The sequence below is a fragment of the Symphodus melops genome, assembly GCF_947650265.1.
Source record: "Symphodus melops genome assembly, chromosome: 10".
In the NCBI taxonomy this organism is placed as follows: Eukaryota; Metazoa; Chordata; class Actinopteri; order Labriformes; family Labridae; genus Symphodus; species Symphodus melops.
In genome coordinates, this window is record NC_136700.1 from 26,588,046 (window position 1) to 26,610,492 (window position 22,447).

At 48.4% G+C, this 22,447-nt stretch overlaps 1 protein-coding gene across 2 annotated transcripts; it reads right to left on the minus strand.

Moving 5' to 3' along the window:
* Nucleotides 1–988: 988 nt before the first annotated feature.
* pxylp1 (2-phosphoxylose phosphatase 1) lies at nt 989–21,945 on the minus strand. Of its 2 annotated transcripts, XR_013779959.1 has the most exons (6): nt 21,737–21,945; nt 13,695–13,883; nt 13,027–13,153; nt 7,952–8,091; nt 6,602–7,827; nt 989–999 (listed from the first exon to the last, which is right to left on the minus strand). XR_013779959.1 is itself a non-coding variant. In XM_079353837.1 (5 exons), exons 1-5 carry the CDS (start codon nt 21,780–21,782, stop codon nt 6,809–6,811), a joined length of 1,521 nt encoding a protein of 506 aa, XP_079209963.1. In that variant the 5' UTR covers nt 21,783–21,945; the 3' UTR covers nt 5,733–6,808. The 2 variants fall into 2 exon arrangements, 1 of the variants encoding a protein (XP_079209963.1); XM_079353837.1 differs by lacking the exon at nt 989–999 and having other exon boundaries at nt 5,733–7,827.
* Between the last annotated feature and the right edge of the window lie 502 nt (nt 21,946–22,447).

The window sequence follows — 22,447 nt, forward strand, 5'->3', positions numbered from 1 at the left end:
AGATAAGGAGCCAAATTCTGTCCGAGCTAAATAAAAGTGCAGAGGTGTGAGTCGTATTTAATGAGTTATCAGTTCTTTTATTCTCATGTTTGACTTGTGACCTGATTGAGTCTCAGATTTGTAGTTTGTGTATTTGCTGAACTCACGGTCATGGTTTGAATAATTAGCCCATTCGTTTATTGAGTGCCTTAGTTTATTACATTAATGACTGATGGATTTGATGATGTTTATATTTGAAAGTAAACACGATTGTATGAAATGCATCTCATGTTTGTACTCTGTGTGAAGTCACATTAAAGCTCTTAAAGGAGAGAAGTCGTCTGCGTCTGTGTTTTTACAGACACACCTGAAGGTGAACTCAGCCAGGTATCCGAACAGTCCTCTGACATCTCTGTTTATATTACCACATGTTCTAACTGTTCATATGTTTCACATTATGATCCCTTCAAAGATCAAAAAAAATAAACTTTTAAATGTCAAATTTACAAAAACACTTCATCCCTGATGTTAACTTGAAGAGATTCATCACAGGCGTAAATATAATGTTCCTGAGTCCTTTTTGATTTCTAATGTCGCACGCTGTTAATCAAAGAAGTCATTTGCAAAACAAATTCGGCCTGATTTGCATAAACGTCCCCGGACTTCATGTCACGGGTTTCGGGCAGAAAAGAGGGAGGAGGACCCAAGTGCAGAAAAAAAACTAATAATTTATTTAAACTGAAAGACCAAAACAACAAACAAACACTGATCCAATGAGACGGGGTACCAAAACTACAATGAACTGACACAGAGGGTGACAAAGACAGAGACTAAACGGACCTGGAGTAATCAGACAGGTGACACTAATGAGACAGGTGAGGACAATCAGGGTCATCAAGACAAACACAGAGAGGCAGGAAATCAGACAACTACAAAATAAAACAGGAAACACTAAAGACTGAGACTAAGAAACACACGAGAGGCAACACTAGAGAATTACTAAACCTCTTCAGACGACTCCTGGGAGAGACGTCACTGAACCTTGTGTTGTCACTTTATCTGTGGTGCACTGTCGTTCATTTACTGCTCTGTCGACCACCAGGGACAAATAAAGTTTTTTTTAATTGAACACTGAACACTGAAGCTTTTTAAACACACACTTCAAAAAAGTGCTCAAAGATTTTATGCACAAAGAAAAGGAAAGTTACATCCACATGGTGTTTTCAATGAGTGTCTGTGTGTGTGTGTGTGTGTGTGTGTGTGTGTGTGTCTGTGTCTGTGTCTGTGTGTGTGTGTGTGTGATGGAGGACGGGATAAACGAACTCTTGATTGAGGAGAGTGAGACAGTAATGACCAAACTCAATTAGCTGGGCCGCGTGCGTCCGTCACTTACGGCACAGAGCCCCACACACACACACACACACACACACACACACACACACACACACACACACACACACACACACACACACACACAGTCCTGGTCCCACGCTCTCTCTCTCTGTCAGAAGCTGCTTATAAACACAGAAGTTACCGCTTAGCGTAGCAGCCATGTTGGACTGCTGAAATCCTCCAAGTCGGGATTTTAGTTTCTGCATTACTCGTGTTGAAGGCGTAATCACAGGGATGGTCGACCTTTGAACAGGTTTGAACGTCTTCATTGTGATCTCAGCGAGAATACAAAGAAGAGCTTTAAATAAGTCTTTAAATAATGAGTAGCACTTCATCTAGCAGCGTCCCAGAGAACCTCACGTATGGTTAAATATTTGGTGGAATAATCCGTCTGTCTGCACGACGAGGTCTGACAGTGCAGCCTATAATAACATGTCAGTCTCAGCCACATGCGCTCTAACTGGCTCTTTTCTCAGGCAAAGATGAACCTGAGCATGATAGCTCCTGTTCATCCTCCTCTGTAACCTCTTCACAACATCAGATCTAATCTCTGTCTGGATAATTCCTCCAAACTGTGGTTTTGGACTGAGCCGAGTCCGGAGGATGATTCCATCAAGTCGATCCATAACCGCAACCTCTCCCTCTCTCCAGTCTGTGCTTCTGACCACAAGTCTCCTCTCCTCGCGTTTAGGCCAACCGTCTCTGAATCATCTCTTCAAACACACACACACACACACACACACACACACACACACACACACACACACACACACACACACACACACACACACACACACACACACACACACACACACACACACACACACACACACACACACAGACTGGATCGAGTGGATAAGGTTCTGAGGCTACATCAAGCCGTGTAAAAAAGAAAACACACACATACACACACACACTCTACATTCACCTTGATCTGTCTTTACCCTCTCTCTCTCTCTCTCTCTCTCACACACACACACACACACACACACACACACACACACACACTGAGACGCTGGTGCATGAGCCAAAGCTGGAGGCGATGTAACAACATCAAAGGTTGAGCGAGTTGTGGCGGGAGAAAATTGCTGCTGCACCTCACTCTGGCCGGATGACATCAGAGGCGTGGGTGGCAGCGGGGTGTCGGGGAGGGAAAGGCGTCGGTGGGAGATGTCAGGACAAGAGGCGGACGAATCAGTCAGTCAGGGAAGGTTTGTAGAATAACACGGGAAGCAGCCGGGGAAAAGGTTTGGAATATGAGCGGGGAAGTTTGGGAATAAATCTGCATTGACTTTTTGTGTTTGGCTCAAGGTTGGGAATCAGAGGTGAGTGGAAGGTCAGGGGGAGAAAGAAGGTGATCAAGTCGTCCCAGCAGCTACAACTAAGAGTTTCCTCCAGCTCCTTGTTGTCTGCGTTTCCATTCAGGTACAAACAGCTGTGTGAAGTGTGAAAGGGTCTTTGTAGACTGGATTACTTCCAGACTGGATTACTGCGACTCATAGTCCATCTTCCAAAACACCCAAGAAACCCAAATATGTCCAGAACTCTGCTGTTCGCCTTCTCACCTGTGACCACATCACCCCCCCATCCTTCATGACCTTCACTGCCTCCCCGCAGAACGTTCTCCAGTCCCCTCTATTAGTCCCTGTAGAACGTTCTCCAGTCCCCTCTGTTGGTCTGCAGAACTTTCTCCAGTCCCCTCTGTTAGTCCCTGTAGAACGTTCTCCAGTCCCCTCTGTTGGTCTGCAGAACGTTCTCCAGTCCCCCGTTAGTCTGCAGAACGTTCTCCAGTCCCCTCTGTTAGTCTGCAGAACGTTCTCCAGTCCCCTCTGTTAGTCTGCAGAACATTCTCCAGTCCCCTCTGTTAGTACCTGCAGAATGTTCTCCAGTCCCCTGTTAGTCTGCAGAACGTTCTCCAGTCCCCTCTGTTAGTCTGCAGAACGTTCTCCAGTCCCCTGTTAGTCTGCAGAACGTTCTCCAGTACCTCTGTTAGTCCCTGCAGAACGTTCTCCAGTCCCCTCTGTTAGTCTGCAGAACGTTCTCCAGTCCCCTCTGTTAGTCTGCAGAACGTTCTCCAGTCCCCTCTGTTGGTCCCTGCAGAACATTCTCCAGTACCTCTGTTAGTCCCTGCAGAATGTTCTCCAGTCCCCTCTGTTAGTCTGCAGAACGTTCTGCAGAACGTTCTCCAGTACCTCTGTTAGTCCCTGCAGAACGTTCTCCAGTCCCCTCTGTTAGTCTGCAGAACGTTCTCCAGTCCCCTCTGTTAGTCTGCAGAACGTTCTCTAGTCCCCTCTGTTAGTCTGCAGAACGTTCTCCAGTCCCTTCGGTTACTCCCTTTAGAACGTTCTCCAGTCCCTTCTGTTAGTCCCTGTAGAACGTTCTCCAGTCCCCTCTGTTGGTCCCTGTAGAACGTTCTCCAGTCCCCTCTGTTGGTCTGCAGAACGTTCTCCAGTCCCCTCTTTTGGTCTGCAGAACGTTCTCCAGTCCCCTCTGTTAGTCTGCAGAACGTTCTCCAGTCCCCTGTTAGTCTGCAGAACGTTCTCCAGTACCTCTGTTAGTCCCTGCAGAACGTTCTCCAGTCCCCTCTGTTAGTCTGCAGAACGTTCTCCAGTCCCCTCTGTTAGTCTGCAGAACGTTCTCCAGTCCCCTCTGTTAGTCTGCAGAACGTTCTCTAGTCCCCTCTGTTAGTCTGCAGAACGTTCTCCAGTCCCTTCGGTTAGTCCCTGTAGAACGTTCTCCAGTCCCTTCTGTTAGTCCCTGTAGAACGTTCTCCAGTCCCCTCTGTTAGTCCCTGTAGAACGTTCTCCAGTCCCCTCTGTTGGTCCCTGTAGAACGTTCTCCAGTCCCCTCTGTTGGTCTGCAGAATGTTCTCCAGTCCCCTCTGTTGGTCCCTGTAGAACGTTCTCCAGTCCCCTCTGTTGGTCCCTGCAGAACATTCTCCAGTTCCCTCTGTTATTCCCTGCAGAACGTTCTCCAGTGCCCTCTGTTAGTCCCTGCAGAACGTTCTCCAGTCCCCTCTGTTAGTCTGCAGAACGTTCTCTAGTCCCCTCTGTTAGTCTGCAGAACGTTCTCCAGTCCCTTCGGTTACTCCCTTTAGAACGTTCTCCAGTCCCTTCTGTTAGTCCCTGTAGAACGTTCTCCAGTCCCCTCTGTTGGTCCCTGTAGAACGTTCTCCAGTCCCCTCTGTTGGTCTGCAGAACGTTCTCCAGTCCCCTCTTTTGGTCTGCAGAACGTTCTCCAGTCCCCTGTTAGTCTGCAGAACGTTCTCCAGTACCTCTGTTAGTCCCTGCAGAACGTTCTCCAGTCCCCTCTGTTAGTCTGCAGAACGTTCTCCAGTCCCCTCTGTTAGTCTGCAGAACGTTCTCCAGTCCCCTCTGTTAGTCTGCAGAACGTTCTCTAGTCCCCTCTGTTAGTCTGCAGAACGTTCTCCAGTCCCTTCGGTTAGTCCCTGTAGAACGTTCTCCAGTCCCTTCTGTTAGTCCCTGTAGAACGTTCTCCAGTCCCCTCTGTTAGTCCCTGTAGAACGTTCTCCAGTCCCCTCTGTTGGTCCCTGTAGAACGTTCTCCAGTCCCCTCTGTTGGTCTGCAGAATGTTCTCCAGTCCCCTCTGTTGGTCCCTGGAGAACGTTCTCCAGTCCCCTCTGTTGGTCCCTGCAGAACGTTCTCCAGTCCCCTCTGTTGGTCCCTGCAGAACGTTCTCCAGCACACCTGGAGGAAGTGTTTCAAAGTGAAGGCTCTTTGTCTCCCCCTCATGCCGGAATAAATCAAAGTCCAGACACTGCAAAACGTCACTTCATAAACGTTCTCTTGTTGCATTGTTCCAGTCGATGCTTTCCTGGGTTTGAGGATCCTGCATGGAGAGAAGCGCAGTGCGAGCACGCTGAGGCCCTTTTGAAAATGAGGCGTACGACTGACACCATGTCAGCGTCTTATTGCGTCCCTAATGCTGAAGACACACGATGCGTCCGCTGGCTGGGGAGAAAAGGCACTCAGGGTTTTTATATAAAGGTATCGACTATGTGCTGCTTTCTCTGCAGCTCTGTTGACAAAGTGGATAAGTGACTGCAGCAGATGGGAAGGACTCGGTTTGTGGAGCTAACACGCCACCCAGTGGTTGAATAACAGAAGTGACAGAAATGAAAAAAATGGACCTTTACCTCCAGCACTCGGCCAATTGTACGCACACACAATAAATCGGAAGCAGCTGCACTGATATCATTTCTGCTCATGATGAAACTTTATTAGATTGATAAACAATAAGTGGAATGTCATTGTAAACAGATGATCTGAAACTACCCACACGGTTCTTTTCTGAGAACAGAGACAGTTGGAGTCAAACAAAACAAAACAAGTAAAAATGATCTGAAACATCTTTCAAAGATTTTTAAAATCTAAAGACATGAAAGGTCTGGGACTGAACTACTGTTGTAGTCCAGACTGGTCTAACCAAGACCGAGACAGGACCAGACCAGACAAAGGCAGGGTGAGACCAAGACCATCAATATCACTGACAAACATCAACCTGTGTGCAGGGGGCGTGTCCCTCACTTAGACCGTGACACAAATAAAGTGATTATTTAGAAAGAGGCGTCTCCCTGGGGCTCTGGACTGCTCTACATTTAAAATGCTTTGGATTCAAGTCAAGACTAGGGCGGGGCGATGTGACCTCAAATGACCTCTATTAGGATTAATTAAAGATTATTTTGTTCATAGTTCACCGTCAGGCTCTCTTGTTTGTGATGAAAGAGTGATCGTATCTGATGATCTGCTCTGTGGTGACTTCAAACTGAAATCAAAGCTTGAAATGGAAACTACACATTTCAGATTAAAAATAGAAATTCACTTCTCTATAACAGTAGAGAATCAATAACATGTTTACATCTGACTTCTGTTTGTTCGGTGTCGTCTTCCTTTAAATGACTAATGACTCCAAATGACGGACGCTGCGTCCACGTCACAGCTTGGTCATGTGGCTCCGCCCTGAAAATAATCGACACGTGTAAGATTAGGTGGGTTCGAGGTTCTGAGTGTTGGTTTCGATGAATTTCCCGGCCTGAGACGAGACCTTGAAAAGGCGTTCTCGAGCACGGCGACATTAGTGTGAACGTATTTAAAAAGGAGGAATGATTCAGCCTGTGACGCGTTTCTTCAGAAAATACGAGATTTGTACATTTCCACGGTTGATGAACACATCAATAAAGCGCCATTCAGCATCGACTCACCTGGAACACGCTTTAGAAAACTTTCAGTTTTTAAAAATGTAGAAAATGTTAGAAACATGACCGACAGTCTCGGCGTGCTCAGCGATGTCAAAGTGTCGCCGATAAAAACATGTAAGCATAAAAGTGCAGCGACTTTAAAAGGGAGAAAAAAACAAGACAACCATCTGCCACGTCTTCGCTTCCACTCAGGCGCCGTCCGCACCATCTGTCCGTCGGTCAAACAGGACGCCTGAAGCACGCCTGCTGGTAGGACGTGGCGTTGAAAACTCTAAACATGTCTCTCTTGACGTAAGACAGGAAGTTCTTGAGAGGGCAGAGGGGCTGGCCCGTGTGGCGCTCGTGGGAGCGACAGAAGCTGGTGTGAAACGTCACATCCTCGCCGTTGTAGAGCACCCTGAGAAACAGTTCCCCGTCTTTCGCCTTCGCCTTCCCGCCTTTCTTCTTCGGCTGTCCTTGCGTCGCCGGCGGACTCTTCCACAGTTCGAAGACTACTCGCGCCGCAAATCGTGGAAAGCGGGCCTCCTCCAGTCCCAGAGCGCTCAGCAATGGCGCCATGGTGACGTCGTGTGCTGAAGACAGGCTGAAGAGCTCCTCCCCGCCCGCTTGAGGTTGACGACCGGCCTCGTTGTCCTTAGCAACACGCTCCATTTTGTTGGCAGTTCTGTTGAGGTACGGAAACATGGCGAGGATGGCGTAATTACGGTACAGCCCCACTTTTCTACGCTCCACCTCGTCATCGAGCTGCTGTCGACGGATCACAGAAAACTGCGCCATTGTCAGGCATCCACTGGCGCCGCCGTCTCCCACGGGAACGCACGGGAAAGGAATGCCGTGGCACAGGTGGCACAGGAGAGAGTCGATGGGATTGGATGCTCGGAGAGTGCGGGTGAGCAGACCCAGAGTCCGAGCCATCTCCACGTACGTCCTCTCCAGCTCGGCGTCGCCCACTCGGAGCCGATACTGCCTCCTCTGCTCCTCCTCCAGGTATCGGTTCCTGGCCGGGCAGTCGCACGCCGAGCTGCAGAACAGCGTGCTCCACTGGTGCCGCACCGTCAGCTTCGTCCAATCAAAGTCTGGCAGGAATCCGTAGAGGAAGGCCAGCCCGCTCTGCAGGGTGCGGCTCTTACCTGTGGTCTCGACCCACACCTGGCGGGGCGACCAGTTCGAGGGCAGGAGGTTGTGACGCTTGTAGGCTTGCTGCAGCAGCTGCCCGTTGCGTAGATGCTGAACAACACCTGAAATGAGAGGAAAGCAGGTGAACGCTTCAGAAATGAAGACTGACGATTTGATTGGCTGAGAGGCATTTCTACAAACTGTTGGATGGTACAGCAGCACTCGAGGAGAGGTCGCCTCGCTCACCTGTCTGCGTGAGTTCTCCCATCTCACAGGCACTGTGGTTGGGCAGACGGGGAACAGAGCTCAGGGGCGACTCCCAGTGGCCACGCCCCCCTGCGCCCATGTGACTGATGAAGGCGTTGAGGAGAGGGTGGGAAGGCTTCCTGAGGGGGGAGAGTGAGGTAAGAGTGTGTGTCCTGACACTACAGAGACACATTTAAACTTTAAGCTTTGAGAAACACACTGAAGACGTCCATCCTTAAAAACACAAAACACAATATTTGAGTTTTCCCCTCGTCGCTGACTTACTTTCTCATTTTATATTTAAGGGAGATTTAAGACTTTTGGACGTTTAAAGCCGTCCTTGTTGTCAGCCACGTCATGTTTTGTGTTTGCACTCAGGATCACATCCCGGATAAAGAAAATGACGACACATTCTCTGTTATCCTTCTGTGCAGGCTGCTCCTTAAACGTCCCGACACGGCGGAGCGGAGCCTTTAGGATTAATGAAGCCCTGTGATTGGCTGGTCAACAGTCCAGGGTGTGGCCCCAGCCTCTCGCCCAATGACAGCTGGGATGAAATCGTGCTCCCGTGACTCTGAATGGATAAATGGTGAAAACAATGGATGCATGTGCAACAATGTTGCACTGGTTTTATTCAATGTTCCCTCCCTCGCCCTATCTCACTCTAACTCGCCCTATCTCACTCTAACTCGCCCTATCTCGCTCTAACTCGCCCTATCTCGCCCTATCTCGCCCTATCTCGCTCTAACTCGCCCTCTACTGCCACCTAAATAAATAACACATGACATAAGACTGCACGGCTGTTTTTAGGTTTGCCAGCGTACAGAACACGCCGTCACTTGTGAAATAATACATGAGCATGAACAGGATGTGTCAGCCTGTGAGCGCCACTTCCTTCCTCTCCCACCAGGTGTCGCTCTCACACAACACTTCAGCTCAGTGGAACGTGCGGGCTCTAGTAGAAGATATATTTTGCCTTGGGACACACACACAAACGCAGGAAGAGTACAAACACAAAAGAGCTCAGAAACACAAACACACAGAGGGACGACGGCGCGGTGGCGGCGGCAGGAGCAGTCGGTTATATCATAGATTAGAGATGACTGAAGATTACAGTTTCATAAAGCAAATCTGTGCATGCTGCAGCTCAGAGCGTGCAGATTAAAGAGACACACACACACAAGCGTGCACCGTTTCCATAGTGATCGTGTACGGGTTGAGGAAAGCAGCATTAAAAAAACCAACAAGCTTGTGTGATTACAGCGTGCACCGGATGAAAAAAAGGTTAAGGTTAATCTGCTATCTCCAGCGGCGAGTGCACACGCTTCCCTTTTTGAAGTCAAAGCCGCTTCACAAGAACTTCACACGGACGCCGTCGGCTGCGTTTTCTCCTTTTAAAAGGCCGTTTTTCATCGTCATCGTCCGCCCGCTCCCCATGTGAGCGTATACGACATCAGCAGGCGTGCAAAGGGAGATTATACCGAGCTCCTTTCTGCTCCGTCATCAGCAGGTCGTTAGGCTGGGGGGAGTTTGGGACCATCTAGATTTTAATTGGCTGACAAAGAGACAGCCAGGCTGACTATGAGGTTGGCATTTGCTAACCAAAGATTATGAAGCCCAATTACATTAAACAGGGATTATCAGCACTGATAGGACTGGGAGGGGGGAGGGGGGGGGGGGGGGGGGGATTAGCGAGGATGAACTCCGAGAGGAGGAAAAGAAACAGAGTGGTGCCGATTCACAGAAGAAGGAGGAAGAAGTCAGTGCTGGGAGAGAAAGAGAGTAATGTTCCCTGCTGAACGGAGCTCAGCTAACCGCAGACGGAGACAGCAGGTCGGCGAGCTGGTGGTGCCAGCACAGAGACGAGACACACACACACACACACACACACACACACACACACACACACACACTGGAGTGAGCTCTCTGTTAGGATCCAGCCCTGGGCATACGCTCTCTCACTTCACTTTAATTACACCCATGTGTAAAGAGGAAACAGAAGAACTAACACAGTCACACAGAGACACTGAATGATGTTCATTCAGAAGGAGTATCGATGTAACGATGTGTTGGCAGCTTCCTTTGTATCGTGTTTGAGATCCACTGTGCTGTCTAGAAACACAGCGCCTTTAGAGAAACAATGTGCAGCTTTTGGATCCAGTAGGTCTCGCCCTTTGAGCTACAGCAACAAACCAAAACAAACTGGTGTTAGGCCACGCCTCCTCCGTACTGAAGCCTCCGCCCTCCTGCAGAGACACACCTCCAAACCCTTCCCCCCTCACGTTCACATGACAGACTGAAGCTCGAGCTACTGTCTGTGTCCTGCATTGTTGTGTTAGCATGCTAATGTTAGCTGTCTTTAGTTAGCTGGTAACTGCATTCACCTGTGACCTGCACTGTAGTCTTAGTATGCTAATGTTAGCGCTCTTTAGTTAGCTCATAGCTTCAATCTCCTGTGACCTGCACTGTAGTCTTAGTATGCTAATGTTAGCGCTCTTTAGTTCGCTCATAGCTTCAATCTCCTGTGACCTGCACTGTAGTGTTAGTATGCTAATGTTAGCGCTCTTTAGTTAGCTCATAGCTTCAATCTCCTGTGACCTGCACTGTAGTGTTAGTATGCTAATGTTAGCGCTCTTTAGTTAGCTCATAGCTTCAATCTCCTGTGACCTGCACTGTAGTGTTAGTATGCTAATGTTAGCGCTCTTTAGTTAGCTCATAGCTTCAATCTCCTGTGACCTGCACTGTAGTCTTAGTATGCTAATGTTAGCACTCTTTAGTTCGCTCATAGCTTCAATCTCCTGTGACCTGCACTGTAGTGTTAGCATGCTAATGTTAGCGCTCTTTAGTTAGCTCATAGCTTCAATCTCCTGTGACCTGCACTGTAGTGTTAGTATGCTAATGTTAGCGCTCTTTAGTTAGCTGGTAGCTTCATGTAAACTGACACAGAATGATCTATCAGTGAGTATCTTCTTCTTCTTCTTGACTCAAACAGCTTTTATACACAAGGGGAGGAGCCATGTAAACACAGCTCTGACAACAACACAGCCAGCAGGACTCCAGCTTCTCCCTCACTGTAGACAGTCAGGACTCACACACACACACACACACACACACACACACACACACACACACACACACACACACACACACACACACACACACACACACCACACACACACACACACACACACACACACACACACACACACACACACACACACACACACACACACACACACACACACACACACACACACACACAGGTTGGGCACAAGCAGGAGCCACTTTTAGACTGATATTCTTAAAGTCACATGTTGGTGAACCAAACCAATGAAAAACAAGCGAAAGAAGAGTTTGAACATTAAAAAGGAACAAAACAAAAAAGTTTCTCTCTTTTCATTCGGAACAGAGAGCGTCCTCTACATGACCAAACTGCAGGTCCGCTGTTCCGGGACGCCATGACGAGCTCGCTGTCATAACGGGCTGGAGTACCGGGAGTACCACTTCAACCCAAGTTCAAAGGTCAAAGATATAAAAAATAATCCCAATGATTAAATGGACAAAGCAGCTGACCCGCAGTCGACCAACCAATCAGAAAAAAGACAGTGTGTCCTCTGTGCCAGCTCCACAGATTACAGCCAGCGCACTCTGACCACATGTGCACAGCTGATAGGGCTGCAGGGGAAGCTCTGATTGGCTAAACTCGGGAGGTCCCGGACCATAAATAAATCATCAAGAGGAAGTGTGTGTGCACAGTTTAACATTCTGAAACAACATGTTCTGGTTTCAACAAGAAAAGAGAATATACACACAGAAGGTGTGTGTGTGTGTGTGTGTGTGTGAAAGTGCTGATTAAAGACTCCTTCTGCAGCTCAAACACAGACGCATGCTGGCTTTTAATATCGTGCAATCAGACACTCTCATCTCGCTCTGAAAGAGGAGCAGACGATACAAGCATGACTGAGAGAAAAAAAAAAGATGAGAAGATTAATCCAACTAAGTACAGATGCTTATTACTGGAATGTGTGTGTGTGTGTGTGTGTGTGTGTGAATATCTTCACCCTCATTTCTCCAGAGAGTTTCTGCAGCAGCAACGATTCTGCTGTAACAGAGCTGTTCAGTGAGCATGCCGCTCTAATCAGGCAAAAACAAGAAAACCACACAGAGAGCAGCTGTACTTAACCTACGAGCTCCTGCTGACACTTCTGATTGGCTCAGACAGCGAGCAGACTGTCGCGTCTCCTCCGCTGTAATCATGACTTCAGAATCTAAAAACATTCCACACCAGCTTCTTGTAAGCCACACGAACACCGCAGAGAGAGGAAGCTAGTTTGCCATTGAACACGTTAAGCTGGTTTTCTGACAGGTGCTATTAGCTCTGCAGTTATTGTGTGGAGGATATCAGAAGCTGAGGCATTCATCGGTGTCTCTGCAGCAGCTCCTCTTGTAAGGCATGAGATGTAGCCGGCGCTGAAATCCCAGTGGCTTTGGGCGACATGAAGCATTTAGTCTCAGACTCTGGTAACCAAAGAAAAGCCCCTCATTCAGCTTTTCATAGTAGAGTCTCTGTTTGTTGTCTTTATGGTGAAATGATGAGATAACGTAACCATGAACACGATGCCTGCAGGATGTGAGGAACAGCTGTAACGTGCTGCAGTGACAGCACGTACGATTTCATCACGCTCCCTACAGTCATTACATATCAAAGATTTCACTTTCCCCTTCCAAACATCTGATGCTTTTATTTTGAAGGTGGACAAACTGAAGCGTGGTGCTTTTATTTTGAAGGTGGCCAAACGGAAACATGATGATTTTATTTTGAAGGTGGACAAACGGAAACATGGTGATTTTATTTTGAAGGTGGACAAACGGAAACATGGTGATTTTATTTTGAAGGTGGACAAACGGAAACATGGTGATTTTATTTTGAAGGTGGACAAACGGAAACATGGTGATTTTATTTTGAAGGTGGACAAACGGAAACATGGTGATGTTAAATCAGAACTCCTTTAAACACGCTTACATGTAGCGTTCTTCTTCTGTGTCATAAAATGTGGTAGGACTGGTGTCTGTACCTGCTGTTGGACAGGGTGCAGTCTATGGCGGGCCGTTTGGTCTTGGGGATGGAGTAGAGCGGGTAACGGTCTCCATGGCGAATCATCACTTGCACGGACAGCAGCTTGTAGTCAGCAGGACTGTGACCTGCACGAAGAGAGGCTCATCAGCATACGGATCTGCTCGAGCAGAAAAACCTGAAAACTGTTTGTCTTTAATTATCTTCATAAATATCTGAGTGCCTTTTTTTAATCTGCAATTATTAAGATAACAATTATTTCATCAACTTTTCCATCTTAACTGCTTTTGAGATTTATGTTTAAACTTTGGACTCCAGAAAATGACCAAAGTCAAACATCAGGTAGCTGATGCTGGGAGACACTGGTGCTGCTGCGCTGTGCAGAGGAAGTCCTGCAGAATGATGGATGATGAAATCATTTTTACATTTATTCAAACGTGACGTCCCTCGAGTCCCGCCACACTAAATGTGATATTATGACTTCGTAAAGAATCTAGAAGCTGTCCATCAAACGGGGTGATCCGGGAGCTGATGGTTTGCTTTCGGCGCTCCGAACCGACACATCCTGGTACTAACGCTACTCATTTAAATATGTCAGCAGCACAAAGTGAAGATGTGACCAAAGTCCAACATGTCAGAGAGACAGACGTGTCCGTGTGCAGGTCTCACCCTCCCAGGCCTGTTCGCTGCGGTTGGGAGTGTTGCAGTAGCCGTAAGCTTCGGCTACGGGGTCAGGCTCCTGGGTGTGAGGCACCGGGAAAACTCTCTTCCTGCTTTTTCCCAGAGCCGCTCCGACGCCTCCATCTGCAGCCCGGAAGGGTCTCTCCTCCTCGACGGGGGTGGAGGGGATGAGGTTCACTGCAGAGGAAGAAAAAGAAGGGAAGCACAGTTAGAATAAAGAGAGCAGGCCTTTTCTCGTGCCACCATCTTCTGCAATTACCTCTCTAAAAATAGAACAAAACACTTTTCTCTAAAGCGGCCTTCCCACGGGAAGAGCCTCAAACACCAGCAGGACTGGGTCCTTTGTTTCATGGATTTACATTTTCATTCCAATAAAGAAAGGAAAGATAATAAAATAACTTTAATTTTTTTAATACAATTAAAGGAGCAGTATGTAACTCTGACCCCCTAGTGTTTAAAATGGGTACTGCATTGCCTCTAAAACAAAGTGAACCACTTCGACCACATCTCATTCTCCATGTCTACAGCTCTGCAGCCCTTAAACTTCTCAGTGCTACCAGTGTGTTGCCTGGACACCAGTGACCTCTGACCCCTCAGAGAAACGGACCAATCAGAATTAAGATGCTGTGGGAACAGGAAGTCGCATTCACCAAGATTTAACTCTGGAGAAAAACAAGTTGAACCCTGAGGAACCTTTGGCAAGATGAACATCCAAATCCTACTCATGTCACGCACACACACGCACACACACATGCACGCACACGCGCACACACACACACGCACACTGTAAATATTACGTCTGACTGCAGAGACTAAAGAAGCTCTGCCTGCTCATAAAGAAAAAAAAACAATGGTTTCTCATCGCCATAACAACCCACTGACTTAATGACACACACACACACACACACACACACGGTGTGCAGTGTGTAAAGTGTTGCACACCTTTCTTTCTCCAGCTTTCACACATGCACATTTCCTCCTCGTTATGAGCTCATGAAGTTTACAGAGATGGTTCATCATTTATAATTATTACAGTTTAGACACTTCAAACTGAAGAGTTACTGCTCGTCTATAATAATGTTCCCTGCAGCCCACTGATGCCTCAGAATCTATCAGCATGAAGCACGAGGAGTCAGTCTGTCAAGGTTTACAAACTGTGCTGTCCTTTTCACACCATGTTCCACGACTGGGACTCGACGACTGGACGATAAAATGAGAAAAATTATCGTATCAAAATTATCCGATTCAAGAACGTTCCACTTCTCTCTCTCTCTCTCCGTTTCTCTCTCTCTCTCTCTGTCTCTCTCTCTCTCTCTGTCTCTCTCTCTCTCTCTGTCTCTCTCTCTCTCTCTGTCTCTCTCTCTCTCTGTCTCTCTCTCTCTGTCTCTCTCTGTCTGTCTCTCTCTCTCTCTCTCTCTCTCTCTCTCTCGGTGCATGCTGGGAGTGAGCGGTGTGAGTGAGACGCTGAGCGTTTGAGATTTTTTGAGTTTTCTTTCTTTCTTAAATTGATTTAATTTAATGTGATTTATTGGTTAAAGGGTTCACTTTAAGTTTATTGGTTAGTGTGTGTGTGTGTGTGTGTGTGTTTGTTTAATCTCCTGCCGGTGTCTCGCCGGTCGGCGTCTCCAGACGCCATGGTAAATGGAGTCACCTTTGGCCACCTCACGAGGAAGCATGGCATTAAGATCAACGCCAGCTTCCCGTGCAGTGTGGAGGAGATCGGGCTGGCTGTGGGGGAGAAGGTCGGACACGGCAGCGTGAAGTCGGCGGCTCGGATGAACAGTGCCGTGGTCATCTTCCTGGATCAGGTGGAGAAGGTGAACCGCGTGGTGGAGACAGGCATCACGGTGAGGGAAATGTTTGTTCAGGTGACCCCGCTGACACAGCCGTCCACCAGGGTCATCCTGTCAAACGTCCCTCCGTTCATAACCGACGAGTTTCTGAGCAGAGAGCTTTCCAGACATGGGAAGGTGGTGTCCCCCATTAAAAAGATCCTGTCTGGATGTAAGTCTCCGCTGCTGAAGCACGTAGTGTCTCACCGTAGACAGCTGTTTATGATACTTAATAACCGGGATGCGGAGCTCAACCTCCGCTTCCGTGTTAAAGTAGATGATTATGACTACGTGATTTTTGCCTCCTCGTCGGCTATGAAGTGTTTCGGTTGTGGTGAGGAGGGACACACCGTGAGTGCCTGTCCGAAAGCCGGGGATCCGGCTCCGCCTGGCCGGGAGGTGACCCCCGGCCCTGTGGCGGGGTCTTCCGCTGCTGCGCCGGTGGCAGCGGAGCGGCGGGGGGCCGCCGCCCCACGGCCCGCGGCCGCAGCGGACACTTCATCCGCTGTGACCCGGGCTGTGGCGTCCGAGCGGCCGATAGAGGAGGCGCGCTCCGCGCTGCCTCTCTCCGCTGCTGTGCCCGACCTGGAGCAGGGGGGGGTGAGTATGAATGATGTGTCCGACCTGGAGCAGGGGGGGGTGAGTATGAATGATGTGTCCGACCTGGAGCAGGGGGGGGTGAGTATGAGTGATGTGTCCGACCTGGAGCAGGGGGGGGGGGGTGAGTATGAGTGATGTGCACAGTGTGAGTGAAAGTGAGCAGAGAGGAGAGACACACGTTTCAGGTGATGTGGTGGAGGGGGAAAAAAAGGGGGAAAAAACAACAGAAAAAAATGAAGGTGAAGCACAGGGTGTCAGAGAGTCACAGGTAGAGGGGGGCACACAGGTAGAGGGGGGCACGCAGGTAGAGGGGGGCACACAGGTAGAGGGGGGCACACAGGTAGAGGGGGGCACACAGGTAGGGGGGGACACACAGGTAGAGGGGGGCACACAGGTAGGGGGGGACACACAGGTAGGGGGGGACACACAGGTAGGGGGGGACACACAGGTAGAGGGGGGCACACAGGTAGAGGGGGGCACACAGGTAGAGGGGGGCACACAGGTAGGGGGGGACACACAGGTAGAGGGGGGCACACAGGTAGGGGGGGGCACACAGGTAGAGGGGGGCACACAGGCAGAGGGGGGCACACAGGTAGAGGAGGGCACACAGGCAGAAGGGGACATACAGGTAGAGGGGGGCACACAGGCAGAAGGGGACATACAGGTAGAGGAGGCAGGTGGGGGGAGTACTAATCGTACTTGGGGAGAGCAGGTAGAAGAGGCTGAAATGGAGGATGAGGAGAAGGAGGAAGAGCCTCTTATAAAGAAACCTGCTCCTAAAAGGAGGAGTACAAGAAAATTAAAGGTTGAACAAAAAAGCAGTAGGAAGGAGGAGGACAGTGAGAGTGACGAGTGTGTCTCTGACAGCAGTGACATCCCTCCTCCTAAAGTCACAAACAACCAGAAGAAGAGACTATACACTCCGGAAAAAATAAAAACATTTTTAATAAGAACATTTAATAAAAAAGTAAACATTGAGGATTATTTTCCAGATTTAAATATGTTCTCAATCTCAGTCTCGCACCATATAAGTAAGAAAGATGAGCCTGTGTTTGATGACAAGGAGGTCTATAGGTTACAAAAACTTGTGTATCGAGCCAACAAACAACTGGAAGAAAAGAAAAAAAGTCAAAGCCAAGCTCTCCAATGTGTTTTTTAATTAATTTATTGGTTTTTATTTTATTTTTAAATCTCTTTCTTATGGATAATTTTAAAGTAGGGAGTTTAAATGTAAACGGAGCCAGAGAGCCCAAAAAAAGAGCCGCCATTTATGAAACAGCCAGGATGAAACACATCGATGTTTTTTATTTACAAGAGACTCACAGTGATGATCGCAACGAGGCCGACTGGAGGAGAGAGTGGGAGGGGGAAGTCATTTTAAGTCACAACACTTCTCTTAGTGGAGGAGTTGGCTTCCTCCTCTCCAAGTCTTTTACTCCGGCCTCACTGGAGCTCGAGCATTTTATCGAGGGGAGGTTGCTTTTAATGAAGGCACGGTTCGACCTTTTTACTGCGGTTTTTATCAATGTGTACGCTCCAACAATCGGTGCAGAGAGGAAGCTGTTTTTACAAACAGTTAATGATGTTTTAAATGGCTGTGCCCCGGAGGATTTTTTATTCTTGGGGGGGGATTTTAACTGTACTGAAAATGCGTCTTTAGATCGCAACCATGCAGAGCCGCATCCAGTGTCCCAACACGTGCTGAGGCAGCTGGTCTGCTCTCACGGCCTGGTGGATGTGTGGAGAAGGATGCATGCAGACTGCCGTCAGTACACATGGTCCCACCTCAGAGAGAGTAGGATCTCCTCAGCTAGGCTCGACCGTATTTATTGTTTTAAGCATCATTTTAATATTGTTAAGATGTGCAGTATTGTCCCTGCTGCTTTTACTGACCATGCTTTGCTTTTATGTCATGTTTTTATTCAGAACATTTTACATAGAAGCGCATATTGGCATTTTAATTCAGTCTTAACGTTTGATAAACATTTTAAAGAGGTTCTTATTTATTTCTGGGATGTTTTTAGACGGAGGAAGGGAGAGTTTAGTTGTCTTAGGCAGTGGTGGGACCATGGTAAGACCGAGATTAAACTCCTATGTCAGCAGCACACCCTCAATGTCACCAGAGACATCACCAGATCTATGAAGGACCTGGAGACTGATATAGTGGAACTAGAAAGACTGAGCGAGTCCACAGCAAATCGAGGATATATTGAAATCCTCAAAGTCAAAAAGCTAGCTTTAGCGGACCTGTTGGACGGTAAAGTACAGGGTGCACTGGTCAGGTCCCGGTTCCAGGCCATCGCGGAGATGGATGCTCCCTCTAGTTTCTTTTTCGGCCTGGAGAAGAGGACCGGGCAGGGGCGAGTGGTCCACTCACTTTTAACAGACACAGGGCAAAATCTGACTGAGCCAAGCCAGATCAGGAGGCGAGCTGTAGAGTTTTACTCCAGTCTATACTCAAGCGAGTACGAGGAAGAGGAAGCACTGATGGAGGAGTTCTGTCAAGGACTACCTCAGGTCTCTGAGGAGACAAATGAACAGCTCAACAGGCCGATCGACATGCAGGAGCTAAAGACTGCACTGCAGGGCATGCAGGCGCGGCGTGCTCCCGGCATAGACGGCCTGTCTGTTGAATTCTATAAAGCCTTCTGGGACATCTTAGAAAAAGACTTAATAGAAGTCTTTAATGAAAGTCTGGCCTCTGGCTCAATGCCCATGTCCTGCAGGAGGGCCGTCATAACGTTGCTCCCTAAGAAGGGTAACCTACAGGACATAAAAAACTGGCGCCCTGTGTCTTTGTTGTGTGTGGACTACAAGCTCCTGTCCAAGGTCCTGGCCTCCAGGCTGGGGAGGGCTATGAAGCAGATTATCCACCGGGACCAGACCTACTGTGTGCCCGGCAGGTCCATGGTGGACAATGTCCACCTCATTCGTGATGTTTTGGACGTCTCCGGCTCATTGGGCTGTAACACTGGTCTGATTTCTCTAGATCAGGAAAAGGCTTTTGAACGCGTTGAACACAGCTTCCTGTGGAAGGTTCTGGAGAGGTTTGGGTTCAGCGCTGGCTTCATAGCCCAGATCAAGGTGCTGTACAGGGATGTTGAGAGTGTGCTGAAGTTTAACGGTGGTCTGTGTGCTCCTTTTAGAGTGTGTCGAGGCGTCAGGCAGGGCTGTGCTCTGTCCGGCATGCTCTACACGCTCTCCCTGGAACCCCTCCTCCACAAGCTCCGCTGCAGCCTGCACGGCTTGCTTTTACCTGCTTTTAACACGAACGTGGTTTTAAGTGCGTATGCGGACGACATCGTGGTTTTTATTGACGGCCAGAGGGATGCAGACCTTTTAATTAACACAGTAAAAAGTTTTAGCAAGGCATCGGCAGCGAGGGTGAATTGGTTACAGAGCGAAGCCCTCGCTGTCGGTGAGTGGCGTGGGGGCCTCCCAGTTCTTCCTCAGGGGTTAGTCTGGAAGAGGGGTGGGTTTAAGTACCTGGGGGTGTTCCTTGGAACAGAGGATGTTATGAAGAAGAACTGGGAGGGCGTCACAGAGAAGCTGGAGGGGAAACTCTCCAAGTGGAGATGGCTGCTCCCTCAGATGTCTTTTAAAGGTCGAGTTTTGGTTTTAAACAATCTCGTAGCATCCCAACTGTGGCACCGTCTAACCTGTGTAGACCCCCCGTCCGGCCTGCTCGCCCAGATCCAGAAGAAAATGGTGGATTTCTTCTGGGATGGTCTACACTGGGTGCCACAGGGGGTGCTGTTTTTAACCAAGGAGGAGGGGGGACAGGGCCTCGTCCACCTGGCCAGCCGGACAGCCACTTTTAGACTCCAGTTTTTACAAAAATAACTCACAGGGCCGGCTGATCTGGTGTGGAGAGATGTGGCCAGCTGCATCCTCAGACGTGCAGATTTCCTGGGGCTGGATGCTGCTCTGTTTTTTATTGATTCTAAACTTTTAAAACTAAGTGGGCTGCCTCCGTTTTATCAGGGTGTTTTTAAGTCTTGGGCCCTTTTTGACTGTAAAAGGTGCCCAAAGGCTGACTCTCTGCACTGGTTGTTGAGAGAACCATTGATCCACAGGGCCAGGCTGGACATCGGCAGCAGCGTGACCCCCGGCCTGACGATGTCCCTGCTAAGAACAAAAACCCTGAGCCTGCAGCAGCTGGTGGAGGCAGTGGGGCCGGCGCTGGGTGACGCCCGGGGTCTGGGCTCTCTTCTGGGTCTAACATCCATCCGGGTGGCAGAGAGGCTCCTGGAGCTGTGGCGCCAGAGGCTCTCGGGAAAATAGAGGAGACTGCTCACAGACTATAGCCAAGGAAAAGCCAAACCGGACCCTGAAGACCCCTTCCCTGACATCTCCCTGAGCCCAGCCCTGGGGGAACTGACCGGCCCCCTGTTAGCTAACACACACAATGAAAAACTAACGCTGCATAAAGCAGATAAGAAAACACTGTACACAAACTGTGTGAAAGCAATCCACAAGGTCGGACTGTGCAACCGCCCCCCCCACTGTGTGGTCCAACAGACTGGGAACCAGTGGAGCGGGCCCCCAGTGGAGGATTTTATACAAACCTCCCCTCAAAAAACGGACTGCTGACCTCCAGTGGAGGATTTTACATGGTGCTGTCGCCTCCAATGCTTTCATCGCTGTTCTTAATCCTGCTGTTTTAAACTCCTGTCCGTTCTGTAACTTGAGAGAAACTGTTTTCCATGTTTTTACTGAGTGTCAGAGGCTCTCCAGCTTCTTCACTCTTTTAACACTGGTTTTTAGTTTCTTTAATGTGGTTTTTACTGAGAGGGTTTTTATCATGGGAGCTGTTTACAAAAAAGAACAAAAAGACAAGTGGCAGCTCCTGAACTACCTCTCAGGTGAAGCCAAGATGGCGATCTACCTGAGCAGGAGAAACCGGGTAGAGAACCGAGACGGACAGGAGGCCAAGGCGGTGTGGCTGACCAACATCCGGGCAAGACTCTGGCTCGAGTTTAGATTTTATAAACACAGACTTGGACGCTTTTAAACAACGTTGGTGTTTTAATGATGTTGTTTGTTCAGTTGTCAATGATGAATTAGTGTTTGCACAAGTTTTTATGACCTGAACTGTCTTTTAAAAAAACAAACTTTTTATGCATTTGCACTTTATGAAATTGTAAATAATTGAAATTGTGTAAATAAAGTGCTTTGCAAAAATCTCTCTCTCTCTGTCTCTCTCTCTGTCTCTCTCTCTCTCTCTCTCTCTCTCCCTCCCTCTCTCTCTCTCTCTCTGTCTCTCTCTCTCTCTCTCTCTCCCTCCCTCTCTCTCTCTCTATAATAAAGCCACAAAAAGCTCCTAATACATAAAAAAATAATCTTCCTGGAAAGTGTAAAGCAACTGGCGTGACGATATGGTCATTTTGCAGCAGACAGATTTAACAGTGATGTGTCGCTGATGGAGTTACTCACTTTAGATATAAAAGTACAACTCAAGAGTTAAAGAGTCAAAATGGACCAACTGTGTGAAGACATCAGTCAACATACTGTGCCCTGAAAACAGCCTCAGAGAAACGATCCATGTGTGTGTCATTACCATTAATGTTATTAAAAGTTTGTGTAAAAAAAACTCACCGCTGATGAGACAGAAGAAAAGGTGTGCAGCGGCAGCAGAGACCATTTTGACGACTGCTTGGTAGCTTGACGTTCAGCTACACACACACACACACACACACACACACACACTAGAGCATTCACAACCTGTCCCCCTCTATGCAGGGTGCCCCACACACACACACACACACACACACACACACACACACACACACACACACACGCCTGCCCTGCAACAAACCAAACTTTGCGACTCAGTCAGCTATACAATGGGGCTTTTGTAACTGCTCAATCCGAGAGGGGGGGGGGGGGGGTATGATTCCTCCTCTTCCCTTAAAGGGGAAATATTCTTTAAATGATTCATGCTTTAAATGAATCATCTGTGTTTCTGAGCTTTGGTCCTAATATAACATGAAGCAGCAGAGGAGGTTTGTGATCCTGTAGAAAGCAGCTCTCTCAGAACGCTCGGTTTTGTGTGTGTGTCTCTTTAAATGCAACGATCCCTCTGAGTTTTCCCAGAAGACATCACTCCGCTGTAGTGAATAAAAATGGCGGACCTCTAGTGTGGAGGTGGAGTCCATGGGTGGAGATACCAGGGGGAGGGGATTCTTACTTGTGTACTTGTGTCTGCATTTTGTCTGTGTGGTAAGACATAAATACAGATCACAAACAAATAGATTTATTTCACATGTTGTGGGTCAGTAGGATCTCAGGTTACCCAGATAAATGTTC